This window comes from Hipposideros armiger, unplaced genomic scaffold (genome assembly GCF_001890085.2).
Source record: "Hipposideros armiger isolate ML-2016 unplaced genomic scaffold, ASM189008v1 scaffold_630, whole genome shotgun sequence".
Lineage (NCBI taxonomy): Eukaryota > Metazoa > Chordata > Mammalia > Chiroptera > Hipposideridae > Hipposideros > Hipposideros armiger.
In genome coordinates, this window is record NW_017731980.1 from 729,029 (window position 1) to 751,315 (window position 22,287).

Genomic DNA, 22,287 nt, shown 5'->3' on the forward strand with positions numbered 1-22,287 from the left:
GTTCAGCATCTTAGCTGTAGAGGGCAGTGTCACTGGCCCTCATATGTGGGATCCGAACCGGGGCCCTCTGGCGTCCCAAGCCAGTTCTTAACAATCGCGCCACTCGGCCGGCCCCCCTCTAATGTATTCTTCATTGCAGTTATTGTATTCTTCATTTCTGACTTCTTCTTTTCTGTTTTCTATCTCCATTTTTGTTTCCAATATCTTTGTTAAAGTTCTCACTGAGCATCTGTATAACCAGTGTTTTGAACGCTGCATCTGGTAGATTGCTTAGCTGGGTACTACAGGTGTGTTCCTCATGTGAATTGTGTGTGCCCTCCTGTTGTAGTTGAACCTTCATTACTGTTGGCACATCAGTGAGAGGGATGGACCCTCAGACTGGCTGATTGTGAGGAATGGTCATGACTATAGTAGAGGAGCACTTGTGCAGGAGTTGACTTCACGGAGTAGGATTCACTTTAGTGGGGCTCTGGTGCCTGTGTAGTCTGCCCTTTGGGTGTGTTGTTTGCAGAGGTAATTGGGTGGTACTGTGCTGTGGCTTGAAAGTGGGGCCCAGGTTTGTTGGTTCTGGGGCCTCTTGGGAGAGGCACTGTTGCAGGCCAAGGTCAGCCGCTGCCTGTGCCCTTCCTGGGGTCATCTGGTATAAGTTACAAAATGATCTGCAGATGGTTGTCACTCTTGCTGTGCTTGGAGGCTTCTGGGAGAGGCTAAGCTGCAAACAGAGTCTGGTTGCCACTAGTGGCAGAATTGGGGCTGCTGAGCAAGAGGTAGGAGTCAGGCTGAGGTCAGATGCTGCTTGTTTGGGGTTTGCTAACATTTGAGAGCTTTTAGGAAAGTACTAGCCAAGACAGGCCATTTGTATGGAAAAGCCACTGGAAGCAGCTTGGGTGGGTTTGCAAGTTGGGTCGACCGGGGTCTCAAGGAATCACCAGGTTGTGGCAAATGGTGCCAGCCAGGTTAATAGAGACTCAGACTACCTTTTCCTGCCGGCTGAGTGGGAGAAGGACTCAAAAAAAGAAAAATGCCTTCTACCAGTACTTCTGCCTTGGAGAAAGCTGTCCCACTAGCCCTCACCCTGACACCAGAAGATTCAGTTCCTCCCTATAGATTCTGGTGTCTTTCAAGCTGCTGCCCCAACACTGGAGCTCAGAGAGAGTAAGTTCATCAGTGAGTATGTTCATTGGGGCCCTTTAAGTAGAACGCTTGGGACTTCAGCAGCCCTCTGTCTCACTCAGTCACAATCCCTGCTGGTTTTCACAGCCAGAAATTATGGGGACTTCTGTTCCTGGCACTGAAGCCCCGGGCTGGGTAGCCCAGTGTGGGAATATGACCCCTTGCTCCTCAGGAGAGGACCTCAGCAGCTGAGATATCTCTCCATTTTCTTGACTGTCACAACATGGGTGTGGAGCCAACCTGTTCTGTGTCTCTGCCCCCTCCAACCAGTCTAGATGTGCCTTCTTCTTTATATCTTTAGTTATAAGACTTCTGTTCAGCTAGACTTCAGGCAGTTCTCAAGGATGGCTGTTCGGTAGTTTAGTTTTAATTTTCATGTAATCATTGGAAGAGGTGAGCAAAGCATTTACCAACCTCGGCATCATGATCGGAAGTCCAGCTGACATGTTGTTTTTTTTTATCGAGTTTGAGATTTCTATATAAATGATAGACAAATTCTTTCATTAAATGTGTGATTTACAAATATTGTCATCCAGTCTTTGGCTTGTTTTTCATTCTCATTGTAGTATCTTTGAAAGAGCACAAGTTTTACATTTTTCAAGTAAATTGATCATTTTTAAAATTGATTGTGGTTTTGGTTTCAAACCAAAGAAATCTTTGCACAACTCAAGGTCACAAAGATTTTCTCCTATGTTATTTTTATAATCTTAGTGTTACATTTCAGTCTATGATGAATTTTTAGTTAATTTCTGTATATGTTGAAAGGTAGAGGGGTCAAAGTTTTTCTTTTGAGGCCTGGGATTAAACACACAGATTGATCTTTCTTAAAATGTTATTGTTTAGATAAAATTAACACAGCACAAAATTCACTGATTTAAAGTGTATATTTTAAGTTTTTAATATAGCCACAGAGTTGGGCAACCATTACAACAATGTAGAAATGTTAGAAATCTAAAATCTTGGAAAACTGTTTTTTTAATTAAAGTTTATTGGGGAGACAATTGTTACTAAAGTTACATAGGTTTCAGGTGTACAATTCTGTAATACATCACATATATCACATTGTGTGTTCACCACCCAGAATCAGTTCTCCTTCCATCACCATGTATTTGATCCCTTTTACCTTCATCTACCACTCCCTCCCCCCGCTACCCTCGGGTAACCACTAAACTGCTGTCTGTGTCTAACAGTTTCTGTTTATTTCTTTGCTTGTTCCTTTGTTATTTTCAGTTTTATATACCACATATCAGTGAAATCATATGGTTCTCAACTTTTTCTGTCTGACTTATTTTGCTTAGCATTATAATCTCAAGATCCATCCATGTTGTCCCAAATGACAGTATTTTATCTTTTCTCATGGCAGAATAGTATTCCATTGTGTATATATACCACATCTTTATCCAATCATTTATCAAAGGACATTTTGGTTGTTTCCATGTCTTGGCCACCCTCAATAAAGCTGCAATGAACATTGGAACACATGTATCTTTATGGATAAATGTTTTCAGATTATTTGGGTAGACACCGAAGAGAGGGATTGCCAAGTTATATGTTAATTCTATTTGTAATTTTTTGAGGAATCTCCACACTGCCTTCCATAGCGGTTGTACCAATCTGCATTCCCACCAACAGTGTATGAGGGTTCCTTTTTCTCCACAGCCTCTCCAACACTTGTTATTATTTGTCTTGTTGATGATAGCCATTCTAAGTAGTGGAATGATATCTCATTGTGGTTTTTATTTGCATTTCGCTGCTGATTAGTAATTTTGAGCATTTTGTCATATTTGTATTGGCCATTTGTATGTTCTCTTTGGAAAAATGTCTATTCAAGTCCTCTGCCCACTTTTTAATTGCATTGTTTTTTTTTTGTTTGTTTTTGAGTTGTATGAGTTCCTTATATGTTTTGGATTTTAGCCCCTTATCAGAGGCATTGTTTGCAAAAATCTTCTATTTGGTTGGCTGCCTCTTAATTTTGTCAATGGTTTCTTTTGCTGTGCAGAGCTTTTTAGTTTGATATAGTCTCATTCATTTATTTTAGCTTTTACTTCCCTTGCCTTTGAAGTCAAATTCACAAAATCCTCTTTGAATACAAGGTTCATAAGTTTAGAACCTGTGGTTTCCTACATGCAGTTTATTGTTTCAGTTTTTACATTTAGGTCTTTGATCCATTTTGAGTTAATTTTGGTACACAGTAACAGATAGTGGTGTAGTTTCATTCTTTTCCATGTGGCTTTCTAATTCTCCCAGCATAATTTATTGAAGAGGCTGTCTTTTCTCCATTGTATGTTTTTGGCTTCTTTCTTGAAAATTATCTGTCCATACTTAATGTGGGTTTATTTCTGGGTTCTCCATTCTATGCCTTTGGTGTATGTGCCTGTTTTTCTGCCAATACCATACTGTTTTGATTATTGTTGCCCGGTAGTACAAGCTGAAGCCGGGGGTTTGATACCTCCAGCATTGTTCTTTTTTCTTAGGATTGCTTTGGCTATTTGGAGTCTTTTGTGATTCCATACAAATATGATGATTTTTTTGTTCTATTTCTTTAGAAAATTCCTTTAGGAGTTTGATGGGGATTGACTAAATCTATATTGCTTTGGGTTATATGGCTATTTTAACTATGTTGATTCTTCTAATCCATGAACATGGAACGTCTTTCCATTTTTTTGTGCCTTTTTCAATTTATTAAAAAAATGTCTTATAGGTTTCAGTGTATATGCCTTTCATATCCTTGGTTAAGTTTATTCCTAGGTATTTTATTCTTTTGGTTGCAATTGCAACATGAATTTTTTTTTAATTTCTTTTTCTGAGATTTCACTGTTAGTGTATAGGAAAGCAGTAGACTTTTGTACATTGATTTTGTAGCTGTTAACTTCTTCATTTCTTATTTGGATGCCTTTTATTCCTTTCTCTTGCCTGATTGCTGTGGCTAGGACTTCCAGTACTATTACATGTTAAAAAGCAGAGCTGCTAGGAGACAGCTATGTCGTGTTCCTAAAGGTAGAGCTAAGGGCTTCAGTTTTTCACCCTTAATTGAGATATTATTTGAGTGTTTATCATATATGGCCTTTATTATGTTATTTTTCTTCTATACCCATTTTATTAAGTGTTTTAATCATAAATGAATGTTGTATCTTGTCAAACACTTTTTCTCATCTATTGATATAATCATATGATTTTTGTCCTTTTGTTTATGTGGTGTATCACATTGATTGATTTGCGTATGTTGAACCATCCTTGTGCCCCTGGGATGAACCCCACTTGATCATGATGTATAAGTTTTTTAATGCATTGTTGCATTTGATTTGCTAGAATTTTGTTTAGGATTTTCACATATGTATTGATCAGAGATATTGGCCTGTAATTTTCTTTTTTGTGTGTTATCCTTACCAGGTTGGTATCAGGGTAATGTTGGCCTCATCAAATGAGTTAGGGAGTATTGTCTCTTCTTCAAATTTTTGAAGAGTTTGGGTAGGACAGGTATTAGATCCTCTTTGAATGTTTGGTAGAATTCACTAGTGAAGCCATTTGGTCCTAGACTTTTGCTTTTGGGGGTTTCTGATGACTAGTTTAATTTCCTTACTGTTGATCATTCTATTTAGATTTTCTTATTCATCGTGATTCAGCCTAGGAATGCTATATGTTTCTAAGAACATTACCATGTCTTCTATGTTATTGAATTTGGTGACATATATTCTGTCATAGTATTCTTGGGTGATCCTTTGTATTTCTGTGGCATCATGGTAACTTCCCCTCTTTCACTTCTGATTTTGTTTATTCGTGTCTTTTCTCTTTTTATTTTAGTGAGTCTAGCCAAGGTTTTGTGAATTTTATTACTCTTTTCAAAGACCCACCTCTTTGTTGCATTAATTTTTTCTATTGTCTTTTTGTTCACTATTTCATTAAGTTCTGCTCTGATTTTTAATATTTCCTTTCTTTGACTGTTGAGTTGATGTTGAGTTACATTTGTTCTGCTTTTTCTAGTTCTTTAAGATGTAATGTTATTTTGTTTATTTGGGATTTTCTTGTTTCTTGAAATAGGCCTGTAATGATATAAATTTCCCTCTTAAAACTGCTTTCGCTGCATCCCCATAATTTTGGTAGGATGTATTTTCTTTCTCATTTGTTTGGATGTATCTTTTGATCTCTCCTCTTATTTCTTCTTTGACCCAGTCTTTCTTTTAAAGTATGTTGTTTAATCTCCACATATTTGTGATTTTTCCTGCTTTCTTTTTGCTCTTGATATCCAATTTCAAAGCCTTGTGGTTAGAGAATATGCTTGGTATGATTTCAAATCTTCTCAAATTTGCTGAGGCTAGTTTTATGTCCCAGTATATGGTCTGGCCTTGAGAATGTTCCATGTACACTAGAACAGAATGTATAGTCTGATGTACTAGGATGAATGGCTCTATAAATGTCAATTATGTTCATTTCATCTAATGTGTCATTTAGGGCTGCTACTTCATTATTTATTTTCTGTTTGGATGATCTATCCATAGCTGTCAATGATGTAATTAGGTCCCCTACTATAATTGTGTTTTGGTCAATTTCTCCCTTTAGTTCTGTTAGTTAGTTGCTTTGTATATTTCGGTGCTCCCTGATTGGGGGCATAAATATTGATGACTGATGTCTTCTTGATGTTTAGTCCCCTTTTTCATTATGAAATGTCCATTTTTGTCTGTTGTACCTTTTTTATCCTGAAGTCTGTTTCATCTGATAATCAGTACAGCTACACCTACATTTCTCTGAATACCATTTGCTTGGAGTGTCAATTTCCACCTTTTCACTTTGTGTCTATATTTGTCCTTGTAGCCGAGATGTGTCTTTTGGAGGCAGCATACAATTGGGTTTAGTTTTCTGATCCAATCTGCTACTCTGTGCCTATTTATTGGTGAGTTCAGTCCATTTACATTTATGGTGATTATTGATATATGAGGATTTCCTATCATTCTATCTTTGACTTTCTGGTAGGACTGTATCTCTATTTTTATTTGCATTTAGTAGTGTCTATTATTTCAGTATAGTGGTATTCTATGAGTTTTCCCTCTGTTTCTTCTTTTTTATATTATATATTTCAGTTTTGGATATTTTGTGTGTGGTTACCATTAAGTTTATGTAAAACAAACTTTCATATTTAGGGTATTCCATTTTTTTCAGCATGCTTCCTTTCTCCATTCCCTGTGCCAGTTCAGACCTTTACTCTCTCTCCTTTTATGTTTTTGTTGTCACACATTATCCTTATTTACACTATGAGAAGATTTCTGTGCTGCAGTATCAAGTTGTCTTTTCCCTCCTTTTTTATTAACTGTTTTTTTTTCTTCTTGATCCTGCATGTTATTTTTAAGTGTATAGTGTCTGTTTGTTATAAGGTTTGCTATTTCCTGCTTCTGTCTGTCTGTTCATAATACTATTCATGAATTTGTATTCTTTTGCTTTTTGTTTCAAGTCGAATAGCCTCCTTCAGTAATTCTTGTCGTGCAGGTCGTGTGTTAGAAAATTCCCTCAGCTTCTGTATGTCTGGAAATACCTTTATTCCTCCTTCATATCTAAAGGATATCTTTGCTGGATATATTATTCTTGGCTCTTAATGTCTCTCTTTCAATAGTTTGAATATTTGATTTCACTCCCTTCTGGCTTGTAGAGTTTTTCCTGAAAAATCTGATGATAATCTAATGAGCTTTCCTTTGTAGGTTACTGACTTCTTTTCCCTTTAAGATTCTTTCTTTGTCGTTATTTTTTTACCCCTTCAATACAGTGTGCCTTAGAGAAGGCCTGTTGGGATTGAGGTAGTTAGGTATTCTATTTGCTCCTTGGATTCGAGGATCCAGTTTTTCCACAAATTTGGGAAGTTCGCGTCGACTATTTGTTTGAATATACTCTCTGTTCCCTTCTCCCTTGCTTCTCCTTCTGGTATGCCTATTATTCTTGTATTGCTCTTTCTCATGGAGTCAGGGAGTTCTTGTGGAGCTCTTTCATTACTTTTAACTCTCAAGTCCCTCTCTTCTTGCATCTGTATCATTTCCAGTTTTCTATCTTCGATGTCACTGATTCTTTCCTCCATCTGGTCAGCTCTATTACTTAAACTGGCTATTTTCTTTTTCATTTCTTTTATTAAGTTCTTAATCTCTAGAAATTTTATTTGGTTCTTTATTAAAATTTCAGTCCTGTAGGTAAAATGTTCATTTTGTTCTTTGTGTTTTCTGAGTTCATTAAACTGTGTGTCTGTGTTTTCTTGCATCTCATTGAGGTTTTTCAGAATGGCAATCTTGAATTCTCTGTCATTTAAGTCACATATTTCCTTATGTTTAAGTTCATTTTGTGGAGACTTTTCATTTTCTTTCTGAGCTGCCTTGTTGCCTTGGTTATTCAAGGCAATTAATGAATTATTATTTCTCTTCCTAGGAATCTACAGGAGTGAGTTCTGCAACAGGTTGATAGGAAGAAGTCTTTCCTTTGCTTTCCAGCAGGCTTTAGTATAATGCTTCATTTCCTCTTCTTTTATCCTCTCTGACACTGTAGGAGATATTTCCTCTGCACTGTTCTGGCTTTTCACACAATGGGGGGGATTCCCTGGAAATTGTGCTGCTCCTCTGTGACCAGGTCACTTGGGTCTCAGGGCTCCACCTGTGTTGGGGAATGTGGAGAGCTTCTGAAGTTCCAAAGCTCTTCCTGCACCTGATTCAGGGCCTGTGTGTTTCAGCGGCTCTGTTTACCGCTGCAGGGATCTGCCCAGATAGGTGGGAGCCGGGGTTGGGGGGGTGGGGGGGTTGTGAGAGATGGCTATAAGCATTGGAAGTGACCACCAGCAGAGCCAATCTTGTACCAGTGCTCCCTCCCCTTTGCTGGAACAGTAGTTCTCAGAACTGCAAATATTCTGGTCTTTTGATCTGACAGCGCTACCGTTCCACTTCTAGCACTGGGAAGGTGGGAATGGGGCGAGCTCTTGGAGGGAGGGGAGGGCTCGGCTAGGCTCCATGCCTATGTCTTCTGTCCTCTACTGGGCAGTGAGAGCTTGAACCACCATTTTCACCCTTCTTCCCTCAGGCGGGACTGTGGGCCATAAGGGGAGCGTTAGCAGTGCACATTCTTCCCTCTGCCTTGACTGCTTGTAGCTCCGGAATGCAGGATGGTCAGAGAGGCCCATGTCTGCACACTTCTCCCTTTTCTCACCCCCTGCTCCCCCAGTTTACCCACCTTTAAATGATTTCAGTTGTGCATCTCTTAGTCTTGCCAATCTGCTGTACTGGGAGTCCCTTGTGGAATTACAGCTGTTCAATTTGTTATAAATCCCAGGGAAGATTTCAAGAGGCTCACCTCATGCCATTTCTATGACATAATGCTGAATCTTAGAAAATTTTTATCAATCCTGTAAGGAATCCCTTACAAATTAGCAGTCCCTCCTGTGTTCTGTCTTCATGGATTTGCACATTCTAGACATTACATGTAAATGAAATAATACAATATGTGGTCTTCCATCTCTGGTTTCTTTTTATTTATTGGGGTGAAAATATTAACAAAATTATATAGGTTTTAAGTGTACAGTTCTGTCATACATCATCTACATATTGCATTTAAGTTCACCACCGAAAGTCAAATCTCCTTCTGTCACCATATATTTGACCCCCTTCACCCTCTTCTGCCATTCCTCCACCCCCCTTATTCTCTGGTAACCACTGAACTGTTGTTTGTGTTTTTGTTTGTTTGTCTTGTTCTTTTGTAGCTTTCAGTTTTATATCCCACATACAAGTGAAATCATATAGTTCTCAGATGTTTTTGTCTGACTTATTTTATGTAGCATAATAATGTGAAGATCCATCCATGTTTTTGCAAATGCCAATATTGTGTCTTTTCTTATGGCCAACTAATATTCCATTGTATATATTACCACATCTTCTTTTTCCAGCCCTCTGTCAAAGGACACTTCACTTGCTTCCATGATTTGGCCACCATGAATAATGTTGCAGTGAACTTAAGGGTACATATATCTTTACAGATAAATGTTTTCAGATTTTCTGGGTAGATACCCAGATGAGGGAATGCTGGGTCATATGGCAGTCATATTCTTAATTTTTTGAGGAACCTCCATACTGTTTTCCATAGTGTCTGTACCAGTTTACATTCCCACCAGCAATGTATGAGGGTTCCTTTTTCTCCACAGCCTCTCCAACATTTATTTTACTTGTCTTATTGATAATAGCCATTTTAATGGGTGTGAGGTGGTATTTCATCATGGTTTTAATTTGCATTTCCCTAATAGCTAGAGAAGTTAAGCTTCTTTATATATCTGTTAGCTGTTTGTATGTCTTGGGAGAAGTGTCTGCTCAGGTCCTCTGCCCATTTTTTTAATGGATTGTTTGTTTTCTTTTTGTTGCATTGTATCAGTTCTTTATATATTTTGAATATTAACCCCCTATCAGAGGTGGTGTTTGCAAATCTTTTCTCCCATTCATTTGGTTGCCTCGTTTTGTTAATGGTTTCTTTTGCTGTGCAGAAGCTTTTTAGACTGATATATCTCATTCATTTATTTGTGGTTTTACTTCCATTTCCTGTGATGTCAAATTCATAAAATCCTCCCTGAATTCAAGGTCCATAGTTTAGTACTTATGATTTCTTCTATTCGACTTATTGTTTCGGGTCTTATATTTAGGTCTTTGATCTATTTTGAGTTAATATTGGTATATGGTGACAAATAAGAGTGTACTTTCATGCTTTTGCATGTGGCTTTCCAATTTTCCCAGCACCATTGATTGAAGAGGCTTTCTTTTTCCATCTCATGTTTTTGGCTCCTTTGTCCAAAACTATCTGCCTATATATATGTGGGTTTATTTCTGGATTCTCTGTTCTGTTTCGTTGGTCTAATATATCTGTTTTTCTGCCAATACCATGCTGTTTTGATAATTTTTGCTTTGTAGTATAATTTGAAATCAGTGAGTGTGATACCTCTAGCCCTTTTTTTTTCTTAGGACTGTTTTGGCTATCGGGGTCTTTTGTGATTCCATACAAATGTGCTGATTTTTTGTTCTCTTTCTTAGTGGGGATTGCATTAAACCTGTATATTGCTTTTGGTAATGTGGCCATTTGAACTGTTAATTCTTCTAATCCATGAACATGGAGTATCTTTCCTTTTCTTTCTGTCTTCTTTAATTTCCTTCAATTATGTCTTACAGTTTGCAATGTATAAGTCCTTTCCTTCCTTTGTTAAGTTTATGCCTAGGTATTTTATTCTTTTTGTTGCAATTGCAAAAGGATTTGTTGTTTTCATTTCTTTTTCTGAAATTTCATTGCTGTTATATAGGAATCCAATGGATTTTTGTACATTGTTTTGTATCCTGCAACTATACTGCATTTGTTTATTGTTTCTCATAATTTTTCGGTGGAGTCTATCGCATTTTCTATATAAAGAATCATGCCATCTGCAAAATGTGACAGTTTGACTTCTTCTTTCCTAACTTGGACGCCTTTCATTTCTTTCTCTTGCCTGATTGCTCTGGCTAGGACTTACAATACTATGTTGAATAACAGTGGTGATGGGGCATCCCTGTCTTGTTCCTGATCTTAGAGGAAACGCTTTCACTTTTTCACCATCAAGTATGATATTAGCTGAGGGTTTGTTGTATATGGCCTTTATTATAGTGTGATACTTTCCTTCTGTACCCATTTTATTAAGTGTTTTAATCATAAATGGATGTTGTATATTGTCAAATGCTTTTTCTGGATCTGTTGGTATGATCATATGATTTTCATTCTTTATTTTGTTTATTTGGTGTATCACAGTGATCGATTTGCATATGTTGAACCATCCTTGTGCCACTTGATCATGATATATAATCTTTGTAATGTGTTGTGGTATTTGATTTGCTAGTATTTTGTTTAGGATATTTGTGTCTGTATTCATCAGAGGTACTGGTCTGTAGTTTTCTTTTTTGTGTTATCCTTACCAAGTTTTGTTATCAGGGTAATGTTGGCCACATAAAATGTGTTAGGAAGTATTCCTTCTTCAAATCTTTGGAAGTGTTTGAGAAGAACACTTATTAAATCCTCTTTGAATGTTTGGTAGAATTCACTAGTAAAGCCATGTAGTCCTGGACTTTTGTTGTTTGGGAGGTTTTTTATAATTGTGTCAATTTTCTTACTGGTGTTCATTCTGTTTAGATTTTCCAGTTTTTCATGATTTAGTCTAGGAAGATTATTTAAATCTAAGAACTTATCCATTTCTTTTAGCTTATTGAATTTGGTGGCATGTAATCTTTCACAGTATTCTTGTATGATCCTTTGTATTTCTGTGGTACCCATCATAAATTCTCTTTCATTTTTTATTCTGTTTGTTTCCTTTCTCTTTTTTCCTTAGTGAGTCTAGCCAAGTGTTTGTCAATTTTATTAATCTTTTCAAAGAACCATATCTTTGTTGCATTTTTTTCTAGTGGTTTTTTGTTCTCTATTTCATTTAATTTTTCTATAATGTTTATTAGTTTCTTCCTTCTGCTGACTTTGAGTTTCATTTGTTATTTTTTTTAGTTCTTTAAGATGTAATGTTATTTTGTTTATCTGGGATATTTCTTGTTTCTTGAGATAGGCCTGTAATCATATAACCTTCCCTTTTATTACTGCTTTTGCAGTATCCCTACAGTTTTGATATGTTGTATTTTCATTCTCATTTGTTGCTATGTGCCTTTTGATCTCTCCTTTTATTTCTTCTTTGACCCAGTTGTTTCTTTAGGAGCATGTTTTTTAATCACATATTTGTGGGTTTTGCTACTTTCTTTTTGCCGTTGATCTCTAATTTCAAAGTATTGCAGTTTATGCTTGGTATGATTTGTCTTCTTAAATTTGTTGAAACTAGTTTTGTGTCCCAACATATGTTCCATATGCATTATAGAAGAATATGTAGTCTGGTGTTCTAGGATGACGTGCTCTGTAAATGTCAGTAATGTCCCTTTGGTCTAATGTGTCATTTAAAGCTTGTACTTTCTTATTGATTTTCTGCTTGGATGATCTATGCATAGCTCTCAATGGCCTATTTAGGTCCCCTGCTATAATTGTGTTTTGTTTGTTTGTTTGTTTAAAGATTTTATTGGGGAGTTGGGGGAGGGGAACAGCATTGGGGAATTGGGGAAGGGGAACAGACAAGTTGCTGTCTTTTTTTTGTTCTTCAGTCTAGTTGTAGAGGACGTTGCTTCACTGGCCCATGTTGGTATCATCATTGCGCTCTTCCCGGGTGAGGCAGATCGGTCGCTGGCCTCTGGACTGCTGCTCACAGTGGCTCTTGGCAGCTCACATCAGCTGTCGGCTGCTTACGCTGGCTGCCAGCCGCACGGTAGCTTATGGCAGCCCACTGCATCTTCACTGCAGCCTACGCTGTCGCCGGCGACTCACGGCAGCCCAGCTCCAGGTCAAGCTGTTGTTCACCATTTTAGCTGTAGAGAGCAGTGTCACTGGCCCTCATGTGGGATCCAAACCAGGGCAGTGCTGCTCAGAGCCGGCGTTCCAAGCCAGCTCTTAACCAATGCACCACTCTGCTGGCCCTATAATTGTGTTTTTGTCACTTTCTCCCTTTAGTTCTGTTAGAAGTTACTTTATATATTTTGGTGCTTCCTAATTTGGAGCATATATGAGGTCTGACAGTTAAGTTTGCAAACTTGTTGCAATGACGTTGCTAACCTTTTTTTCATATCAGAGGGATATTATTAATTATGAATTTGTACCAACTGGATAAACAGTTAACCAAGTTTACTATTTGGAAGTGCTGAAATGGGTGCGTGAAAAAGTTAGATGACTTGAATTTTTGACCAACAATTCATGGCTCTTACATCACAACAATGCACCGGCTCACATGGAACTGTCTGGGAGGGAGTTTTTAGCCAGTAAACAAATACAGTAAAACCTTGGATTGCAAGTAACTTGGTTTGTGAGTGTCCCGCAAGACGAGCAAACATTTCTAATACATTTTAACATGGTAAATGAACAATGTCTTGCAATACGAGTAGCTTGTTTCCAGAATGAATTTTGCTTGCAAACCAACGTATTACTGTAACTGTATTGGAACACCCTCTCTACTCACCTGATCTGGCCCCCGATGACCTCTTTCTTTACCCAAAGATAAAGGAAATATTGAAAGGAAGACATTTTGATGACATTCAGGACATCGCAGGTAATATGACAACAGCTCTGATGGCCATTCCAGAAAAAGAGTTCCAAAATTGCTTTTAAGGGTGAACTAGGCACTGGCTTCGGTGCGTAGCTTCCCAAGGGGAATACTTTGAAGGTGACCACAGTGATATTCAGCAATGAGGTATGTAGTACTTTTTCTAGGATGAGTTCATGAACTTAATTGTCAGGCCTATTATGCTGATAACTGTTATGTGTTCTTCATATATTGCCCATTATTATGAAATGTACATCTTGTCTCTTGTTACCTTTTTTATCTTGAAGTCTGTTTCATCAGATGTAAGTATGGCCACACCCTTTTTCCTCTGGATGCCATTTGCTTGGAATATCATTTTCCACCCTTCCGCTTTGAGTCTATATTTGTCCTTGTAGCTGAGATGTGTCTTTTGGAGGCAGCATATGGTTGCATTTTTTGATCCAGTCTGCTACTCTGTGCATTTTATTGGTGAATTCAGACCATTTACGTTTAGGATGATCATTGATATATAGTATTTCGCATAGCCATTTTAGCTTCTTTATTCTGGTAGCTTGGTGTCTCCATCGTTTCTTTGCCCTTGTGTTTATGTCTGATGTTTTTTGTTTGGTGGTATTCTATGATTTTTTTCCCTGTGTTTTCTCTTTTCTTCATATTATGTGTCTCCGTTTTGGATTTTGTTTTTGTTTACCAATAAATTTATATAATAGGAAGTTTCATATGCACAGTAGTCCTTTTTGCTCTGCATGCATCTTATCTCCATTCCCTTTGGAAATTCAGAACTTTATCCCCTCCCCTTTTGTTATTTTTTGTTGTCACAAGTTATCCCTATTTATGATGAGTTCATTTACAAGTTGCAGTACCTATTGTCTTCTCTTTCTCTTTTTTATGTTTTAACCTCCATTAACCTTTATGTTATATTCATGTGTATAATGTCCTATTATGAATAAGGGTGGCTAGTTCCTGCTTCTATTTGTCTATGTGTCATCATACTCAATTTTTTTTTATCCTTTTCTCTATTTCTTTCAGATAGAATAACCCCCTCCAGTATTTCCTGTAATGCAGGCCTTGTGGTAGAAAATTCCCTCAGCTTCTGTATGTCTGGAAAGATCTTTATTACTCCTTCATATCTAAAGGATAACTTTGCTGGCTAAATTATTATTGGGTGGTTATTTCCCTCTTTCAATCATTTGAATATTTGATTGCACTCCCTTCTGGTTTATAGAGTTTCTGCTGAAAAGTCTGATTATAACCTAATGGGTTTTTCTTTGTAAGTTATAGTCTTCTTTTCCCTGGCTGCCTTGAGAAATTTTTGGCATTAATTTTTGACAGTTTCAATTTAATGTGCATTGGAGAAGGCCTTTTTGGATTGAGATAATTAGGTGTTCTGTCTCTTTCTTGGTTTCGGCAATCCAGTTCTTTCCACGAGTTTGTGAAGTTTTCATCGACTATTTGGTTGAATAGACTAGACTCTGTTCCCTTCTCCCTCTCTTCTCCTTCTGATATACCCAATATTCTTTTACTTATTTTTTATTTTTTTTATTTAAGGATTTTATTGGGGAATCAGGGAAGGGGAACAGACAAGTTGCTGTCCTTTTGTTCTTCAGTCTAGTTGTAGAGGACGTCACATCACTGGCCCATGTTGGTATTATCATTGTGGTCTTCCCGGCTGAGGAAATCTGTCACCGGCCAAAGGATGGCCCCTCATGGCGGCTCACAGCAGCTCATGCCAGCTGCAGCCCACTCCCGCTGGCTGCCAGTCACTCACGGTAGCTCATGGCAGCCCACTGCAGCCCTGCTGCAGCCTACACCGTTGCTGGCGACTCACGGCAGCCCAGCTCCAGGTCGAGCTGTTGCTCACCATCTTAGCTGTAGAGGGCACAATGTCACTGGCCCTTATGTGGGATCCAAACTGCAGCCCTGCTGCTCAGAGCTGGCACTCCCAAACCAAGATTTAACCAACGCGCCACATGGCTCCTTCTGATGGAGTCAGATAGGTCTTAAAAAGAAACTTTCATATCTTTTAACTCTCACATCTCTCTCTCTTCTTCCGTCTTTTTCATTTCCATATTTCTATCTTCAATATCACTAATTCTTTCTTCCATCTGGTTAGGTCTATTTCCTAAGTTTGCTATTTCATTCTTCATCTTTTATTGAGTTCTTCAGCAACAGAAATTCGATGTGGTTCATTTTTAAAATTTCAATGTCTTTGGTAAAGTATTTATTTTATTTATTGATTTTATTTTTGAACTCATTAATTCACCCATCTGATTTTTCTTGCATTTGTTGTGTTTTTTTTAGAACTGCCATGTTGAGTTCTCTGCCATTTAAGTCATATATTTTCATGTCTTTAAGTTTGTTTTCTGGAGATTTTTCATTTCCTTTTTGAGCTGCCTTGTTACCTTGGTTGTTCATGGTATTGATGGGTAATTTTTGTGTGTAAGTATTTATGGGTTTGAACTCTGCTACAGGTTGATACAATGGGGTCTTTCTTTTATTTTCAGTAGTTGGAGATGGAGGTCAGGGTTTTTATTTTACTCCTGCACTTCTCTGGCTTTTTTGATCTCTGCTGGGCAGTGGAGTATGCCTTGTGTGTCCTGGAGTATTCAGCCTCTCCTCTGTGACAAGGTCACCTTGGTTTCAGGGCACCACCCCCATGGGATAATTTAGTAGGTCATGGGGCTCCGAGCCCCTGAAATCCGAATGCTGTCCCTGCAGGCAGATGCAGTTCTGCAGTTCCTGACCTGTCCCAGGTGCCCCCCTCTGTGATCAACCTCAAAGGGTGGGGGCATGTTGGGCTGGGAGAGTCCACTGGTGTGTTCACGGCTTTGTTCTCCCAGTAATGCTGACTGCCTTACCTCTATATCTCCACCCATGTCACTGGGATTAGCTGCAGTGCCTCTAACTGTTGATGAACTGTTTGTCCTGGTCTCAGAGCTATGGATATTCTGCTTTGTAACCTGATACTCACTGCTACAGTTTCTTCTGTGATCTGCTGCTAGCTATGGGAGGCTGCAGGGAGGTGAGCTATGCAATGGTGGGGGGAGGCTGCCAGGCTCCATGGCTTTGTTTTTCACCTGGCAGTGGTTGCTGCTAGAACGCAGCTGTTGTTCTGCTGTACTTGGTCTCTACCCTGATTATTGGGTTCATTTGTATTACATGCTGATCGCTGAATCAGGAATGCTCAGGTCCACAGAGAGTGCACCTGCAGCCTGAATCTTCTCTCTGGAGACTCGCAGTGAGCTCTGGTTTGTGTCCGTGGCACCCACCTCTTCTCTTCTCCCTTTTGTCCTCCCCCACCGTTTGCCCAGATTTGCCAACCTTCAGATGTTTTGATGTGCATATCTCTCAGACATGTTTGAGTGTTGTGCATGGCGTCCTTTTTTTCAGTTATAGCTCTTTAACTTGTTTTAACTTCAGAGAGAGAGATCAGGGGCCCCCCTCACCCCACCATGCTTCTGACGTCACTCTGGTTTCGTTTATTTAGCATAATGTCTTCAAGGTTCATCTACACATATGTTGTAGCAAAAGGCTGTGCTTCATTTATTTTATGGTTTAATAATATTACACTATATGGCTATACAACATTTTGTTTACCATTCATTAGTTGATGGACGTTTGTGCTGTTTCCACTCATTGTTTATTATCAATAATATTGCTATGAGAATTCATGAATATGTTTTATTCTAACAGTTTTTTCAAGTCTCTTACCTAGGAGTAAAAATGTTATGGCAACTCTCTTTATCTTTCTGAGGAACTGCCGAATTATTTTCCAATTTATATTCCCACCAGCAATGTAAGAGTGTTCTAATTTCTCCACATCCTCACGTACAATAATTGTTGTCAGCCTTTTTGATTCTAGCCATCCTAGGGGGTATGAAGTGATTGGTATCTCATTGTGGTTTTGACTTGCATTTCTGAAATAGCTACTGATGTTGGGCATCTTTTCCTATGCTTATTGACTATTTGTATGTATATTCTTTTGGAGAGACATCTTTTCAAATCCTGTGCCCATTTGATAATTCAATTATTTGCTGTTTTATTATTGAGTTGTAGTTCTTTTTATATTTCAGATACAAGTCCCATAGGAGGTATATGATTTGCAAATGCCAGCTCTTCATTTTTAATAGGTGACCTGTATCAGGTTGAGGAAATTCATATACATTCCTAGTTTGCTGTGTATTCTTAGAGGAATTGGATGTTGAATTTTGTCAAATGTTTTTTCTATACCTACTGAGATAACGTATTTTATTCTTACACAATATTGTGAATTACATTGGTTAATTTTCAGTTGTTAACTCAAATGTGGATTCCTGGGATAAACCCCACTTGATAATAATGGATTTTGTTGTTTTTATGTTATTGGATTCAATTTTATAATATTGTACTTAGACTTTCAGTATCTATGTTCAAGGGGATATTGGCTTTAGTTTTCTTTTAACATTTTGGCCTGGCTTTGATGTCAAGGTAATGCTGACCTAATTGAAAATATTATGAAGTGTTCCCTGTTCTTCACTTTTCTTGATGATTTTGTATAGAATTGTTATTTTTTAAAGAAAATATTTAGTTAAATTCATTACTGAACCCATCTGAGATAGAGGTTTTATTTGTGAGAAGGTTTTTAAGTACAATTTCAATTGTTTTAATAAATACAGAGCTATTCTGATTTTTTATTTCTTCTTGAATGAGGTTTGGTATATTTATCTTTCAAAGAATTTACCCATTTCATATAGTTTGTCAAACTTATTCTTATAAAGTTATCATTCTAGTATGTATAGAATCTCTTGTGATGTTACTTCTCTTATTTCTGATATTGGCCATTTGTGTATTTTCTTTTATCCTTTTCCTGAATAATCTGTCTAGAGGTTTATGGATTAAAAAAAAGAACCCTCAAAATTAAATAAAGTTTGGTTTCATTGATTTTTTTTCCATTATTTTCTGTTTTATTATTTTATTGTTTTCCACTCTCATCTTCACTATTTTCTTCTTTCTGCTTGCCATTGGTTTAATTTGCTCTTTTCCTGGTTTCTAAGATAAGAGCTGAGATCATTGATTTCAAACATTTTTTCTTCTTTTCTAGTATATACTTTAGTGGTTATTTGAATATATAAGAAAAATATTAGGAGGACAACTAATGCTGCAGTGAAAATGGAGATAAAAAGATAGTTTTTGAGAATTCTTTTGATAGATAGAATTTTATCAACAGTATTTGGGGAATGGGTTATTGGAGTAAGGAAGAAAGAGAAGAGCATTATGATTCCCAGGTTTTTGTTAAGAGCAACTGAAAAGTGTAATACAGAGGTATAGAATACAGAAGGACAAGGACCGGTCGAGTGGCTTGTTCGTTAAGAGTTGGCTTGGGAGTGCAAGCTCTACAGCTAATATGGTGAACAACAGCTCGACCTGTACCTGGGTGGCCGTGAATCACCAGCAATGGCATAGGCTGCAGTGTCCTGCCATAAGCTACCATGAGTGGCCGGCAGCCAGCAGCCATCATGAGCTGCCATGAGTGGCCATCCAAGGGCTGGCGACTGATCTGCCTCACCTGGGAAGAGCGCAATGATCACAATACCGACTTGGGCCAGTGAAGCGACATCCTCCACAACTAGACTGAAGAACAAAAGGACAGCAACTTGTCTGTTCCCCTTACACGATTCCCCAACACTGTTTCCTTTCCCAATTCCCCAGTAAAATCTTTAAATAAATAAATAAAGTTTACGTCAACACCTTGGTTACCACCCTAATTTAAGACCACATTCTGGTAATGGAAGGAGAACTGACTCTGGGTGGTGAACACACAATACAAAAAACAAAAAGAAAGAATACATAAGGACAAGTTAGTTTAGTGAGGAAGTAGTTCTATAGTGGATACATTGATTTTGATATGTATGTTGGGCATCCATTTGTATGCATCAAGTTCATATTTTTATCTGGAGCTCAACAGAGATCTGGGCAGGAAATTCACTTTTGAAAATTATTCAGTATGGAGGACATTGTTACTATTCAGGAATAGAGGTCCAGTTTTGCCAAGACTTTCAATGTTTCAAGAAGCACTAGATTTGGGCTGGCTAAGTGGTGCATTTGTTAAGAGCTGGCTTGGGACGCCAGTTCTGAGCAGCAGGGCCCCGGTTTGGATCCCACATGAAGGCCAGTGACACTGCCCTCTACAGCTAAGATGGTGAACAGCAGCTCAACCTGGAGCTGGGCTGGTTTTAGTCGCCGGTGACAGCGTAGGCTGCAGTGCCTGCTGCAGTGGGCTGCCATAAGCTACTGTGTGTGGCTCAGCAGCCAGAATGAGTGGCCAGCAGCTAGTGTGAGCTGCCAAGAGCTGCCTTGGGCAACCGTCCAGAGACTGGCGACCGATCTGCCTCACCCAGGAAGAGAGCAATGATAATACCAACATGGGCCAGTGAAGCAACATCCTCCACAACTAGACTGAAGAACAAAAGGACAGCAACTTGTCTGTTCCTCTTCGCCGATTCCCTAACTCTGTTCCCCTCCCCCAATTCCCCAATAAAATCTTAAAAAAATAAAAGAAGCACTAGATTTGGGAGGGAAAAAGATGATAATGTTTTTATATTTGTAAAACACTGTGCTAGCCAACTAAAACACAGTTATGGACCAGATGGTGACCATAGATGGTCTCTTTGCCACACACTCTGTCCATTACTAGTTTATTTTCTTGAGACGAATGATGCCCCAAATGAAGCAGTTGACTGCATTGTTTCTTCAAAAATAGCTCCCAAATTTATTTGATGTTGTGCACCTCCATGCAAACCTTCAGTTAACCCTTGAAATTTTGATAAGGCTTTGGGAATACCAAGAGGATATAGTGTAAAAAGAGAAGAGAGTGAAGACAGAATGCTTGGAAACATGAGGATGTTAGAAGAGGATCAACAAAGGCTAATGAAACTTAATGCAAAGTTGTCTCTAAACGTTTCTCATAGAGTTGTGAAGATCAGTTGGCACATGTGATATGCTTAGAAGAGGAGGCAGTTGTTATTTATCAAATTCTAGACTACTGGAACTAAGAAGCAGCACATCACTAGAAGCTGGAGGGAAGTACCCTTAAGAAAAGTACTGATGTGCTACATATATCAGAGACCATGGAACCTCAGAACTGGTAGACAGAACCAAAGTGGCCAATTTTGTACAGAACTGAACAGTTTACAAAGTGTTTCCACATGCAGACTGTTCAGTGTGTTTCTCACAGTTTCATCTACAGGATGAAGAAACTGAGTATCAGGGAATTTTAGTACTTCACATTACATGGCCCTTAGATCTCCTGGTTGTAAATGTCGTGCTCTTTCTACTGTAGCACAAGAGCTTAGGAAAACATCTAGCATGATCGTCTCACTTAAAAATATTTGTTAAGGGGTCACCAGAGTGGCGCGTTGATTGAGAATTGGCTTGGGACGTCAGCTCTGAGCAGCAGGGCCTGGTTCGGATCCCACATATGAGGGCCAGTGATGCTGCGCCCTCTACAGCTCAGATGGTGAACAACAGCTCGACCTGAAGGTGGGCTGCCATGAGTCGCCGGCGATGGTGTAGGCTGCAGTGGGGCTGTGGTGGGCTGCCATAAAGCTACCGTGAGCAGCCGGCAGCCGGTGTGAGCGGCCGGCAGCCGATGTGAGTGGCCGACCAATGACCAGCGACCAATTGCCTCACCCGGGAAGAGCACAATGATCACAATACCAACATGGGCCAGTGAAGTGACGTCCTCCACAACTAGACTGAAGAACAAAAGGACAGCAACTTGTCTGTTCCCCTTCCCCAATCCCCAACACTGTTCCCCTACCCCAATTCCCCAATAAAATATATATTTTTTATTTATTTATTTATTTTTTTAATTAGAATTTAATTTACTTAGAATTGTGTGCTTTTTACTTGAAGTTTTACAGAAAGCATTTTAAAAAACTGTTCAGACTTATTTAGGCTTTACTGCATTATTAAAAAGCAAATGTTCAGTTATCATTTATTTTGTTTTTCAGGAAAGACTCTGTTTGCCTCATCATATTTTGGAAGAGAGAGGTCTTGTGAAAGTTGGTGTCACAGTTCAGGCTCTTCTTGAATTACCTACAACCAAGGCATCTCAGCTTTCTACAGCTTGAAATAACATTTAAAAATCATAAGTATATAGTTTCATTTATTGGAATTGATTTCAAATCTCGAATTGATGAATAAGAATGTCTAATCAAAAATAATTTTATTAGATCAAGCTTTAGTTTTTAAAAAGTTATGTGAAAAATTATGTTAAATTAAACTTTTAATAGCCCAAACTTCATGTGGGAGAAAACTGGATTAACTTAATAAGAGTTTTGGATAAATTCAAATTCTCATTTTACTTAGTTTATAATCTTGATTATTTTTGAAAAATCAAAATGATACTAAATTTAAAATGTGCTTTCAATTTAATAATCTCATTAGGTTTAATTTTTTAATACTATAGCATACTAGTAAACTTCTAGATAAGGTAATCTTTTTTACCAGTTTAGAGCAATTGTGTATTTGAGTTATTTAATACACTTCTAATTCTAGTTTATACACAATTTCTTTATTCTTTGGTCTCAGTTTTCTAGAAAGAAAAATGAGTAGAAAATATAGAGAACTCTGGCTTTATATTAAATTCTTTTAGTATTAGGTTGGTGCCAAAATATTTTCAGTTGTACTGTAGATTGTTTACATGTGAAGTGCCTGTGTAATTGATGACTCTTATGTAGTCTTAAGAATTTTTGCAATTTCTTTATATGTATTAATGGAATCAATGAAACTTTAAAATATTTTAGTAGATTTGTAAGGTCAGTAATATGTGAGGATTTAAGTATGCCTCATTTTGTGATATTTGTGGTTTTTTTATTTAGCCCATTGCAGTTTTTCTTAAATTGGTTATTTCATGTTGTCAAAAAACAATATTAATATGCTTAATTTATGCTATTTAATTTTGCAAATCTTAATCATCTTTTAAAATGTATTATTTG

General features: G+C 37.9%; 1 protein-coding gene across 1 annotated transcript in view; it reads left to right on the plus strand.

Moving 5' to 3' along the window:
- LRCH2 (leucine rich repeats and calponin homology domain containing 2) overlaps positions 1 to 21,897 on the plus strand; it is a 184,287-nt gene extending 162,390 nt beyond the window's left edge. Inside the window, 1 exon segment of the mRNA XM_019625475.1 lies at positions 21,301 to 21,897. Coding sequence (XP_019481020.1) covers positions 21,301 to 21,420 — 120 coding nt within the window. The 3' untranslated portion in view covers positions 21,421 to 21,897.
- Positions 21,898 to 22,287: the final 390 nt, after the last annotated feature.